Source organism: Brienomyrus brachyistius, chromosome 19 (assembly GCF_023856365.1).
Source record: "Brienomyrus brachyistius isolate T26 chromosome 19, BBRACH_0.4, whole genome shotgun sequence".
In the NCBI taxonomy this organism is placed as follows: domain Eukaryota; kingdom Metazoa; phylum Chordata; class Actinopteri; order Osteoglossiformes; family Mormyridae; genus Brienomyrus; species Brienomyrus brachyistius.
In genome coordinates this window covers 21,586,448-21,600,388 of record NC_064551.1, presented here as the reverse complement: position 1 = coordinate 21,600,388, position 13,941 = coordinate 21,586,448, and the positions used below count along the sequence as shown (strand labels likewise).

Genomic DNA, 13,941 nt, shown 5'->3' with positions numbered 1-13,941 from the left:
GCAACTGGCACAAGACCCATCTCTAAGTGTCTGGGCTGAAAGTGTGCTCTGCAATTTTATCACAACGCTATTCAGAGACATTCAGACTCTGCAGAAAATGTCAGTATCGCTGTTACAGTTATTCATATTATAATAGCTGCAAGATAATGTCAACAGACGTGCGAAGACGGAAAGGTAGGTAGCGAAAACTCTCAAATAGCGAGCTCTTGTCTTTGCGACTGCTGCAACCTGGACCCTCTGAGATCAAGGTCGTGGTAAATTGGTGCCTGTGACTGGTTTCTAAATCCCAGCATCGCTCTGATGTTTCACTCTTATACCCCCCCCCACTCACTCCCACTTCACTCAGTCGGTCTCCCTCTGGATCCCCCTCCCTGGTACCCAGCGTCCTCTCCTCCACGGCTAACGTGCAGTATGCGTTTTTTCCTCGATGCTTTGTGCTCTTTAAACGCTGCATGTTAATGGCGTAGGGCACACACCCACCCGCTCCTTTTAATACGGTGCCAGGGTCTTCAGACTCCAGGAGGCTTCAAAGGCGAGCAGCGCTCACCGCAGATTAAATAAGTTCCTGAAAACCGCGGACCGCGAGAGTTAATAAATTAATTAAGGTCTTCTCATCTATGCAAATGCAGAAATGGACTTCCCTCATTATTTTTAATGGAATAAAATTAGCATCGAATTAAACATTGTGTGAGAGACCTGTGACGGCTGATTAAATCCATGATTTGGTTCCCCGGAGTGCGAATCAACAGACATTATATTCAATGTGCGCGGCTCCTACACGACTTGCGAGAACTTCAAAAATATATATAAAAAAATTATGTCATTTGGGGCGAATTGTCGTTTCTCTCGGAGAAACACGGTGTCCGGCGGTCACACCTGCGTAACGTAATGGCAGAAGCCATACAGCTTGTCAGCTAAATTTAGATGAACATTATTGAACAGCGTGCAATACTCTGCAGCCAGCACTTACGTTAAGCGCAAGGTGCAGACTGATGCTGTGCTGGAGACAGTGCAGGGACGGCCGCGGTGAAAAGTCGGAATGAAACATAACCGTGAGAAACCTACTCTCCGTTACAGGAGCCGATGTAAGTGTGAATAAAGGCGTGCTCCATAGAAACACGATAAACACACTGAGCCGGTAAAAGCCATGCTATTTTAGTCCGTTTTGTGGGTGGATTAGAAGCAATTGTGTAGTAATAACATAAATAGGAGAACGCATAGTCTTTTGTGTTGCAATCTTGCCTGTTGGATCACTGAACAGAGAATGTTTCCTGAATTGTCTGCGTTGTTAGTTCTCCCCTCGCCGAGCATGTCTAAACGGGGCGCCTGAAATGCAGTTACCCACCAGAGGAGCACGTTTCCCACCCCAGCTGGAGTGTGACTTCAACAGCACAACAGGCTAGATTGTTGATTCACTGTGCTATATACAAACATGACTATAGTATTTACGCCACTACACTATATACTAAGCAGGAGTATTTATCTCAATGTATGATACATTCCGTTTAGTTTACTTCTACTGATTACTGCTGTCGTGCATATTCGAAAGGACCATTCCACTGTACTACTGACATTAATTTAGCATTTATTCTAATACATACCAAGTCCACTGGCGTCCATGTATTATCTGAATTATGTATTCTATAGCATTAATCTAGACCTATATGTCTACAGTATTTCATTATATTTACTTTACTGTGCTCTGGAAGTATTCTTTTCAGCCATATTGCACATCAGTCTTTGACATGTATTTACTTTAGTAACTTTAGCGCATTGTACCCGTGCCCAGTATTCACTGTACAGCATATTTGAGTCTTAAGTATAGCTTACTTAGTCCACATGCCACGGTAAAGTATCTAAGGCGTTGCGCAGCACGCGGCATTCTGTATGTATTCAGATCGGCTGTTCTGACACACTCTGATGTGTTAAGCTACGCTCTCTAGCCATTTTTTCCCAATTTCGCCTAATTAAAATGAATAATTATAACTCATGTAACAGCTTAATACGCTTAATTCCCTTGCGTTACAGAGATGAAGGTTATTCGGGGAGACCAGTTATAAGATCAGGGACATTCTGCTCACCTACAGTAGCTGCGCCTTAGAAAAGTTATACCCTGAGCCACATATAACTAACAGACCGCTGATTCCATGTGCAACATTCAGACTTTAAAAGCGGACTTAGGTGTGTCGCTCGCCTATTTCATCGTCTATCTGTAACATTATAAGTGTGAGAAATGTGTTTTATGTCTGATGATAATGTACGTAGCTTGAACTTACATATGAAAGAGCTATGTAACTCTGAAATTATGTGTAACACATCGTACACTGATACTGGGTGATTTTAAGAGGTAAAAATACCATCTATTGTGTGAAGTAATTATCTAATCCTCCAGTGATTTTAGATTAAATATCGTTAGAAGTGTACCGTTGATTCCTCGAAAAACCATCACTGGATTTGTATAGGCAGCGTCATGAAACGAAAAAGTTATCAGTTTTGTAACACTGACTCATCTAGGGAGCGGTAAAAAAAAATAGTGACAGGCATCTGGTCACACATGGGCGTTTAAATGTTTTTGAATGAAGCCACAACGGCGGGTCTGTAACCAAACCCGTCATGCTGAGTGTAAACAACGATGCATCCTCATCGATCAACAGCGACTTGATTCATCCTACCCCAGTTTATTACTGACATACACCTTCTGCATCCTATTAGACTTCAATAAAAGTTACTCATGTCTCAGACGTGCTCATGCCTCGGCAATGCGTTGGCATTTCCAGGGCGTCTTACCTTCGGTGTGGACAGCAGATACGTATGTCCAGTTGTAGCGCTTGACTATGTCCACAAGCGCCCTCGCCTGAAGGGTGTCCGAGGGCACGACTCTCAGAAAATATTTGAAGAGGGTTTTATCGCTGAGGTCGATGCTGGTCGCCGAATAGGCGATCTGGGGGATGTTGAAAAGCTGCAGCAGATTTTGAACTTGGATGGCCACCGAACTGGAGCCGGGACCGATGACGCCGGCTATGGGCTTCTTGGATGCCGGAAGATCTTTCAGAGGCGTCCCGTCTACGCATGTCTTGGAGCCGTCCTTGTCGTCCCGTTCAGAAACGAGCGAATCCCGTATAAATTCGATACTTTGTTCCAGTGCCACAGATGAATGCCAACAGGAGTCCCTAATCTCACAGCCCAAGCTGATGTTAGGTAGGAGGTTCGGATCCGAATTGATACGGTCCAGAGTATGAAACATCGCTTCCACCCTTTGGATGCCGTACTGTTCCCGGACATCCCCGCATTTTCTCTCGGCAACCTTCTCGGCTGACGGTTGATGATGGACGGAAAAAAGGGCTCCGATAATTATATCTCCATTCATTCTGGCTACGGATCGGGACACGGATCTAGGCACCACTGACCTTTCATGTATGTTACTGCCGCAAGCATATATATCAAAGCATACAGCAGGAAACAAAATCAATGTTATCAGATTCATTTTAATATTCCACATTGCTTCAAGGCTTTTATCTAAATCTGCATAACATCCGTCTGCCGAAGCTGATTATGAAGGTCGTTTTACTTTAGATCCAGATTCGAAGTAACCATGCTTTGCAAAAAGAATTTCCCGAAGTTTTAAAATACCTGCTGAAAAAAAGACGGTATTAGCATTGTGAAAACGGAAAAGAATACTGCATGAATGTATACAGATTTAACAGACGTTACAGTAATATCAAATGAAAAATACGACGTACACGTCTTAAAATATAGAACTTAGACTTTTCTTACAAGTCAAGCGTGTTGGTCGAAAACATGCATGATGAATATTCAATAAAGCTAGCAATCGCTTGGCACCAAGTTAAACTTCATCTATAATGCAGCATTTTAACGTATAAATGGTATTAGCTGTCTGGTATAGATGGATTTATGTTGTGGTTTCATTTGTAAACCACGTTTGAAAAAGCTTAAAACGTCTATCAAGGCACACTTCACCATCATACTATCTCAAACGCAGTGATTACTAGGTATTTTAGGAGAAATCGTAATGATGTCGTTCTCCTTTTGCTTGCTCGGAAGAGTTTATGAAAGGCAGGTTTCAGCACGCTGGACAGCGACATGTATAGACGCCAAACGCAATACTCATCCAAATAAGCATTAATCCGTTTACTACAGGTGAAGCGTGCCTAAAATAAAAAAAAATGCATTGCTTAGGGCGAAACTAAATACAGCTAAATCAAATGTCTATATGTACACGTCAAAAGTAAGCACGGGTTTACAGTTACCAATCTGTCGTCGCCACTGTTGCTATCGTGAAACACTGGAAATGTGCTGATCACAAAACGCGTTTTTTTGACTGAACAATATATTTAAATCCATCATCTCAGTGAAATGAATCAAGCATGCGTTGCCATAATGTGTGTTAACAGCGCTGAGCCAACCCATCAAACAATAGTGATCAATTTCCACTTCCCGTAATTCAGTGGCACCATTTGCAGTCCGTGGCGGCTTGATTGATCACAGTCGAGGAAATAATAGATATCTGCGATACCAGCGTGGAGCGGTCCGTCTAGGCAGTAAAATGCTGCCAGATCGGTGTGTGTTATCGCGCCGAGGAGACGTGCATTTCTGAGCCGGCGCATGAACTTGGACATACCTGCATCGGAGAGACATCGCCTGCTTCTCCGTCTTCTGGAGCACCCAGTCCTTGTCTAAGACACTTTCTGTCGTTTCTGCCGCTGGATGAGCGGATGATTTCTCTTTTCTTTTTTTTTTCTCCACAGTGAGAACGCGAGTGCCCCCCTTCTTTGTCAGTAAATCACTACATCAGAAAAATCGGGTCACAGAAACTGCAGAGTGTCCCCGATATAACGGAAGGACGTGCGTACATCTCTATGAAGAGGAGAGCAATTAAAAGCCGGAGACTCCTGCCAAGTGTGCGCGGGTGAAATGGGAAAGCGGTGGCTACAGGTCCGCTAAGACAAAAGCCCCCTCGTATTTCGACGAATCTCATGCGTGATGCCAGGTCTGAAGAATAGTTAGATTGGTGGTCGTCTGTGAAATTGCGAGACGATCTATTACCGTAAATTCACCCCACCAATATGGTCTTGCTGCAACAACCTCTTTTAATGAGAATTCAACGCTATACCGCGGTGACACGGAGCGGTCCTGTATTTATCTGTAGGGATTAAAACCTCGAAAGGTACCTGATACGGTGCTACGTGGGGCTCTGTACAAAACCTCCCTCTATCCAGTCTGACTCGGGTCCCTTTCAGGCCTGTCAGCTCTATAATTCCGACCTTAATGATAAACGTGGAGAGGTGCAGCGTGCCTGGCGGATTAAATGAGACTTATCGGAGCAAAGGCTCAGTCCTTAAATACTCGATCCACTTCCCTCAGTCACTAGTGTATTAGTTTAAAACTCCCAAGCAGACATTTACATTATATTGTGCATGTGTATATATTAAACTATGAAACCCTCACCAGCAGAAGAGCTGGGAAATGAGATTAAATGTGTATATTTTGTTATATATTAGTGTACTTATATTATAAATATAGCAGCAAAAATAGTGAATGTTAGATTATATGAAAAAAAATAGAAATCGCCTGCATTGATTGGACTGAAGTTATGCAAAAGAAAACATTCTTTTGTACTCCTAATTGAACAGGAGTTAAGACATCAAAATGCCCTTAGACTGACCATAAATAATGTTGGCAAAATCACAGGGCGGCACAGTTAGGGTATCTGTCTTGGGGGAGCTGCTCTGTGTCGTTCCCGGTGAAGGTGACGTGTATCTGTCCCCACAAGACACCTTCTCCAGGGGGCAGCATTCGAATTCTGACCGGAACACCAACACACATTTCCTTTTGTCTTTCCACGGCTCCTCCGAAAACGCAGACGCTGCCGATGCTGCCTCTCTCGGCTACCTGAAAACCACCCCCCCCCACCCTGTATGCCCGCCCGCACGCCCGGAAGCAGAGGGCAGCAGGCATGTGTTCCTCTGATTTCACACCCCCACCAATCCACTCATTTTTTATTCTGCAGCTCACACGGTGCCCCATCCCTGCTGCACCTGATGGGCGGAAAAGAATCCACCCCCACTTCACTATACTGGCAAGAAACACACAACCCTGAACAACCACCCCCCCCATGCTGGAATGACAGTTGCATTCTCCTACCACAGAGTACATGGTCCCTCTTAGCTGAGGCCATTGATTTGTCACTGTAGGACCTGAACTACCCATGTGGAAATTAGCAGAGCCCCCCCCCCCCCCCCCCCAAACACACACACAGACAGCGTGAAGTCACCTATCTGCTGGTAACCTTCCCTCACCTGTCCGAGGGATGCCTGTAACCACGCCAACGTGCCCGGAAGAGACCCTGCTGAGGCATACATTTCCCGCTCGTGCCGCGCAGATGTGAGAGTGCGCCCCGTTTGATTGCTCGTGAAACACCATCCCACATCCTTCAGGGTAATGGGGGGAGAGGTGGTCATGCTGGGGGGAGGTAAGAGGGGTAAAGTATGACTTTACAGTTCAAATATCTCAGATGGGAAAAAAAAACAAAGTATTTTCTACAGTGTTGGAGGGGGTGGGGGGTGCTGTTCCCCGGCAGACGGAGAGACGAACGCCAAGCCCAGGGCTTTGAATCCTCTCGCGGAAGACAGAGAGACTCAGCCTCTCCTGTATGATTCATGTCACTATGCTAATGTGCTGGAGACGCAGGACAGTCGTGGTGAGGGATTAAAAAAAACAAAACGGAAAGAGAGAATGTGTGCTGATCCTGGGGTACGGAGACGGGGGGGGGGGGGGTTAGGGGAGCTGGTGACGATGATGGTGGCGAGATGAAGCGCAGGCCAAGGGAGGCAGCCAGATGCGCCACATCAGAGCCTGGGGGGTCGCCAGGGCGTGTGTGCCGGCAAAGGCAGGGCTGACACATCAAGTACCCCCCCTCCATGATGGCCTTGTCGTGGCCCCTCCCACACCGGGTCTCTGTTGTCATGTCGGTGATTAAGCACAGGTGCCAGACGCTGTTACCCTGACAGCGTGCCCACTATACCGTGACTACTCAGTGTCGCAGAAAAGAGAGAGAGAGAAACTGAGTGACGAGCGTAACTCGATGGCAAAGAGACAAGAGTGATCTGAAGTTGGGCGTGTCCACGCGTCACGTTCGGGACATGCGGGTGGGGCCTCAGGCACACTGACGTTGCTGGGCGCTCACCTCCACACCTGCACCATCACCGAGGCCCTCGAAAAAGGACAACTGTCACTTTAAAAACAATGAGACGAGATGGCCATCCCCGTTTTAGCCACAAAAAAAAAATGTTGGACAGCCACACCATGAACAGCACACCAAGGCAACGAAAACAACAGCATGCGGAATGAAGAACAAACTCGTGAAATCTAATGAAATGTTTGCTGGGGAGCGGGGGGGGGGGGGGGAGTTTCATGCTGATATCAAAACGTGCCTAACTGCCCCAGCAATAAACCGAGTTACATACCACATAAGATATGACACTGTAAGTCATTTGAGGAAAGGTGTAGTGAGATAGGCACTTAAATAACGGGATTAAACGCCGATTTGTGCCTTTTGGATGGAGCATGGTGGAGTTTCGCCCATCCTTCCGCAGACAGACATCACGCCTCCGCATCTCGCCCGGACGTCACACTTCCGACGTCGTTTCGCTCCGAGCTCTCGGAGAGCAGACCAGCTGTGGTCCACGGTACACAGTCCTCCCTGCGCTGCCTTTTCAATCCCTCAATATGGCCGCCCGTTTTCGGCGCTGTCTGGGATAAATACAGGCTACTGCATAAACACTTACCCGAGATCAGTGGAGGGGGGGACAGGAGGGGTGGGACCTGGCAAAATATCAGTGTTTTATGCAGTCTCATCCATCTCAGTCAGTGTCCAGAGAGGCACTTAGGTAATTCCCGGTCATGGTGTTTCGATCCCCTGTCTGCCGCTACCTCCGTCCCTCCCTTAGTGTTTAATATTCCTGAAGATCTCAAGCCCAACTGTGATAAATGTGTTTTGGTGGTCAGATGACGGCCCAAATGAATTTCAGGCCGTGCAAATGTGTTTGCAACCACTCACCAGTCGCCAGCACAGCGGTGCATCAGAGCAAATGACATTCACACTTCTAATCTGAAAACAGAAAAAGTAAGACGGGATACATTCCCCTTCCTCACACGACAACTTATCATCTTCCTTACATACAGATCTGGATGTCAGATCATGGACATGGATAACAGAGTCTAGATCTAGACAAAGATACATGTACATACAGTTCTTACAATAAGCTCAACAAAAAAACATTAAAATGAAAACATACTTTGAGAAGTTAAACATGTTCCCTCAAAATCAAAGCACATCGCAATGACATAAATGCTCTAAAGATACAGCAGGCAGCATCTCCGTCGCTAATGTTTAGCCTCCAAGTCACCAAAAGGGAAAATATTATTTTAAGGTGGACCGACACCACCCTCTGGTGCTGGCTATATTTAACACCCAGTGAAAGGCAAAGGCTCCATGGCACGGAGCCCCACACCCACACACACACACACACACACACACACACACACACACACATGGTATGGGATACCTTGAGGTACATCCATGGGTTAGAATATTAGCATGTTACCCAACATGCATTTCTGGCTTTATGGTTAACTGAACTACTGTCCGCATATATATGTAAAAAGAAAAGCATCTGAGAAATGAAAATCCATCCATCCACGCATCTTCCATTGAACTATTTAAATCAGGGTCACAAGGGGGAAAATTTTATGACTATGTAAAAATGACAAGCTATGCAATTTGCTTTGGAAAAAAAGTGTCTCTTAAGTAAGAAATTATTCATAATAACTGAGAGCAGGTGTGTGCTCCTTCTCGGAAGCCCGATCCTGATGTAACTGCACAACAACCCCATGAAGTCACAGAGCGAACTCGCCGACGAGCCTGAATGCAAGAGCAGGGCAGCCGGCGGCAGCAATCTGATACTTAATGTCCAGAATTAAGGCCGTCCATCCGATTCCTGAGACCACAGCCTGTGCTACGCTGCCCCGCATGGCCAGAGGGGGAATCTGCTGAGCAAACTGCATTAGCGGTGCAGGGGCCGTGTAACTACAGGAAATGGCAGCATAGGAATGTCTACGGCGCATAAAAACAGGTGATGCTGGCGGCCAGCCGAAGGAGAGCGGCGACAGAGGCGTAGCGTCAGCGAGTAGGTGGAGGTACGCCTGGTGATTTTAACGGCTGATTTGGCAGTAATTTAAGCCAGAGACAGGGAAGAGAGAAAAGAAGATTAGCAGGATAATGTATGTGGCCTCAGTGTATTTCACGGGGGGGGCGGGGGGGGGAGATACAAAGGTTGGTGTTCAAGTGATGATGATGACCTTGAGTTACCTTCAGCTCCCCCGCGGCGCGTAGCTGATGTATGGAAGTCACTAGCCCTTATTATACCATCAACGACAAAGCTTTCGTAATTGTGGTTGTTAAGTAGGACTCTGTGCCAAGGAGAAGACATTTTAATTCACAGTCTTTCTGTGACTAAAATAGTTTGTTTTGCAGCCTGCGATGGAGTGCATTAAAGCTGCGCTCCAACTCCGGGGGGGAGGAGGCGATGGACTGTAGCGTCTCGACGAAAAGGTCCCGCTGTACCGAAGCTCATCATGGATCGCACCGTGCTGCTCCTCTGAAGGGAAGGTGCGCGATCCCTCATCCCGCCAGTAAAAGGTACAGCAGTGGGAAGGTTGAAAGAGGGCAGGACCAGAACATGGTATTTACGGCAATGGCGAGTGCCGTCTCCGTGGTAACTGTCACTCAATCGTTGACGAGTCCAAGCAGGAAATATGACCTTGATGACTGAAGGCTGGCGTACAGCTGTGATTTAAGCCTGTTATAAGCCTGTGTGTACAGTGCAGAGCAATTTTCACATCACACAAAAGGCTGAGGAATTTCTGTACTCAATCTTTTTCTTGGCTTTTACTTTTCCTTGTGAGATGATGTCCTCCAGACTAACAATTTAAGCATGACTGTTATGTTTATAATGTAGGGAATTCGAGAAACCAAAGCGATCGCAAAGCAGAGATGGGCAGGCAGGGGACAGTCAGTCGCTAGGCGTCATGATGCTTGTGATGACCAGAGATATATAAGCTAAATTCTGCACTGATGCAGTCATGTGACACTGAGAGCTCTGCAGTCCAACTACCATGACATTGTTGGTACATAGAACTGGCAGAAACCTCCACCAGGGCCAGTCACTGATGAAGCTTTGGCGGGTCACTCCAGGAGGAATCAGATCTTTGTGAATTAATGCAGGACCGTGCCCAGAATTCACATGAACATTTTACAAGGAAAAATGCAGCCATTTCTTATGCTGCTATTTTTTTGCTGTTTAGTTTTGTTTCTGTCACTTTTAACCAAAGCAGAGAGGTCACAGTTGGATGGAAAAGAGTTTATGCAGCTCACTGAGGTCCTGGGGAGGGGAAGGCGGACAGGAATTGAGTCCAAACTGGTCCTGGGGCTCCGCCAGCATCCTGCTGCGGATGACACATCCTGTGATGCGAAAACCACGTTGAGACAGCACCGGGATGCTGATGCCTGTGACTGGCAGTCCCTCCAGGGTCCGGCTCTGACACTGATCCAAACCAGCCACGACGGGTCCAAAGGACAGGGCCGGCTCCGCGGACAGTGATATCTCCTGAGGGGCCCATGTCCTGCCTTGCCCCCAGGTTGGGGTAGGGGTGGAGAGTAATTCTGGAAACCATGTGACACATTTGTAAAGGTCTCTCCGAGGGACACCTGGGTCAGTGCGATGCGTGTTGGCGCTAAAAAAGTGAAGGGTGAGTGCCAGCGTGGGGGGGCAGGGTTTGGCCACACCCACACCACACACCCCAGGCACGCTCTGTTCCTCCAGCCCCTGGAGATCCTCCACTCACAGCTTCCCGGGCTCCCAGTGTCACTAATTGCCATGGCGATTATCCTTCCTTGCCGTCCGCGAGGGCTCCCGGAACCGGGGCAGCTGCTTGCAGGGGCTGCCGTTTGTATGGTACGTGCACAGCTGGCCCTTTTCGTCACTGAGGTTCAGGCTAAATATACCGATCGGAATAACAGTAGCAGGGGTGGTCCACTAAAAAAAATAAAGGGAGTTTATTGGTTTCAACAGATTGCCAGTGGTTTGACTGCTGGGCCAATGCATGAAAATCAGGCCGCGACTGCTACCAGACCCCCCCCCCCCCCCCCCCCCATGCTATCTCCAGAAAGATGCTGTTCTGTGTGAGGTTAATCCACAATGGTCGGTATGAAGAATCCCACTTGTCAAATACATGCATAATACCTGAGTATGTTAAAACAGAACCAAGCAGGTTCCGTGCGTCCAAAACATGGTGTATCTGGAGACTGGTGCCACACATAGCTGACTAAGAGTGGCAGGATGTGGCAGGGTTAAGCTATATGACTAAAGGAATGAATATCCACACTTCCGTGCAGAAGATGTATTTCAGCTCCCCCTGGTGGCTGATTGTGGTTTAACAGGCATTTCCAAAAAAGCGTATTCTATATCGACAACATGCCAGCTGGCCAGGCCTCCCACTCAGGTTAAGTGTCCATTCTTTATAGATTTACATTTAGCCTTAGGCCAGGTAGGGGGAAAAAATGCTGTCTCAAACATTCCAGTATCACGATTTAAAAGATCTCACTGGATCCTCTGGAGCCCCTGGGTCTGCCTGATACAGCTAACTTATGGCTAACTTATGGTGAACTTACAGCTAACTTATGGCTAACTTATGGCTAACTTACAGCTAACTTATGGTGGACTTACTGCTAACGTATGGTTAACTTACAGCTAACTTGTGGCTAATTTACGACTTATGTGCGCCTAGTCCCATCCAGCTCTTCGGTACAGATCATGCACCCTCCTGAGAAAGCAGCTTAAAAAAATTATGAGTTAGATTTATATACTTGAAGTATCCATTCCCCTGAACGGCTCATTTCACTTGCTTCCCTGCAGGGAATCAGAAATCACTTGCTAATAACTCCCTGCCCTGCATGGCAGTTGGCTTGAGCAGCAAGCTAAACACGACTCACTGCAACCGACTATTAACCCTGAGGCTGAATGGCGATTAGGCTGCCTGATGGATCAGACATGGTGGGGGGGGGATAAAACCCTCTTGATCTGAGAGATGGGTGGAAGGCAGGAATGGAGAGGTGGGGGGTGGTGAGTGGAGAGGGACAAAACCAAATTGGGGGAGGGGGGGCGAGAAATGGAGAGGAATAAAACCAAAGACAATTGTGCCCATAGTCATGAGCAGGGCCTAGTGCCCAGCCTGAGTGGCCAGGATGCAGAACCAAACACCAAGGGCTTCATTAGGAGACAGAAAGCTTAATGACTTGTTTTTTTTTCATTCGGTTTCATCCAGAACAAGCAGTTATTTACCAAGCATGCTGGTGCTTCTGTAGATAAAAACAAAGAGAGTTACAGCCTTGGCCCTGTGCTGCAAAGGCCCAGGTCTTCAGACAGGCCTTCTTAATGTACTCTTGGGTTACATACTATCCCTGATCTACTAGAGCAGAAGTGTCCCATCCTGAAAGGAAGGAAGCTGAAGGTGAATAATGATCCTACGAAGAGCCACAACAACATCACAACCGTTCACACAGAATCAGAATCTTCATCATCATTTATCATACAAATATATGTGATCATGTATTGCCAAGCAACAGCCCAGGCACTCAAGGACCTGCTGCTCCATCTAACACCAGCAGGGGGCAGGCAATCAGAATTCTGACTTGCGGTCCAGGCTGCTGCTGTGAACCCCATCCATGCCTGCAGTTTCGACATTGAGGGCTTTTTTTCCCCGTTTCCACTAGCAGTGATTAAGCCATCAGGCTCAGAGCTCAATTTTAGTGAAGAAAATGAATTAAAAAAAAATCTTCTGGATCAGGAAGCAGATGTGGTTCCTCTGTAAACAATATGAACAGAGATCTTTGTGGATTAGCGTTGTTTCTCCAGTACTGATTTCAGAGACAATTCTATGCATGTCCTGCAGGGAGAGGATGGACCCCACGATGAAGTCAATAGCATAAAAAAACTGTTACACATTGCCAAAACTCCGCTATTGGACCTCCCAGACGACAGCCTGTGAAGACAGGTCACATGATCACCAGCTGAAGGAAGAGTTTTTACACAGCAGAAGTGAACTACAGAATCATTTAAATAAAAAAGGCAGCGACTTTCTGGATTCATTTCCCATTTCCATTTGTAACCATACCACGGTCACAAATTATTATATTTGCAATTTACTGGACAATCAGTCATCTGTTTCAGGAATACATTTACAGGCAAAATGTCTGGGCGAAGAAGGAGAGCAACAGGAGATCAAATGTCTGCAAAACCGCTTTTCTGACTCCCGAGTTTGTCGCCGCGTAAACATCACTGGCGAGCTTCGGACGCAGTGCCTCCTCTCCGCTCATTAGTCAGTGCAGGGCGCCTTTGAGAAAAACAGAGAAGCATCACCCAGTTTCCCCGGTAACAGTCTGCAGGCAGCGATGGGGACAGGGCGGCGGAAAACTGCCCGAGGTGTACAGGAGCTTTACAGGAGGTCGATCTAATTAAAGCCTTTGTCTGGATTCAGCATCACTTGTCTTCTGTTCACAACAGGTCTAAACACCCACAAGTGTAACGCTTTAGTTCACGGCTTTGTCACTGACCTTTTATTTCAATCAGCCAGGATTAGACAAATAAACACAACAGCCACCAGACAAACCCTTAATAAACACTAACCCTAATAACTCCAGACTGGTATAATCAGCCTCCATTGATAAATGGCAACTGCATTTGAAGCCGTCTATTGGCATCGTCTTCTCTCATTTGCTTTTCTTTCAATGAACCATAGATCTGAATGCTTATTCAGTTTGCCCCCTAAACTGTGTGAAAGTGGAACACAAAAGCCATCCTTTTC

At 46.8% G+C, this 13,941-nt stretch overlaps 1 protein-coding gene across 3 annotated transcripts in view; it reads right to left on the bottom strand.

The window, feature by feature from the left end:
• The window catches only part of LOC125714834 (metabotropic glutamate receptor 1-like), a 47,377-nt gene extending 42,121 nt beyond the window's left edge, over positions 1-5,256 (bottom strand). For 2 of the 3 annotated variants that reach the window (XM_048985834.1, XM_048985836.1), the window contains exons 1-2: positions 4,640-5,256; positions 2,788-3,630 (exon numbers count right to left, since the gene is read on the bottom strand). In XM_048985834.1, the coding sequence (XP_048841791.1) occupies positions 2,788-3,499 (712 nt within the window). In that variant the 5' untranslated portion in view covers positions 3,500-3,630; positions 4,640-5,256. Of the gene's footprint in view, positions 1-2,787; positions 3,634-4,639 lie in introns of all 3 variants that reach the window. The other variant, XM_048985835.1, reaches the window with a different exon arrangement.
• Positions 5,257-13,941: the final 8,685 nt, after the last annotated feature.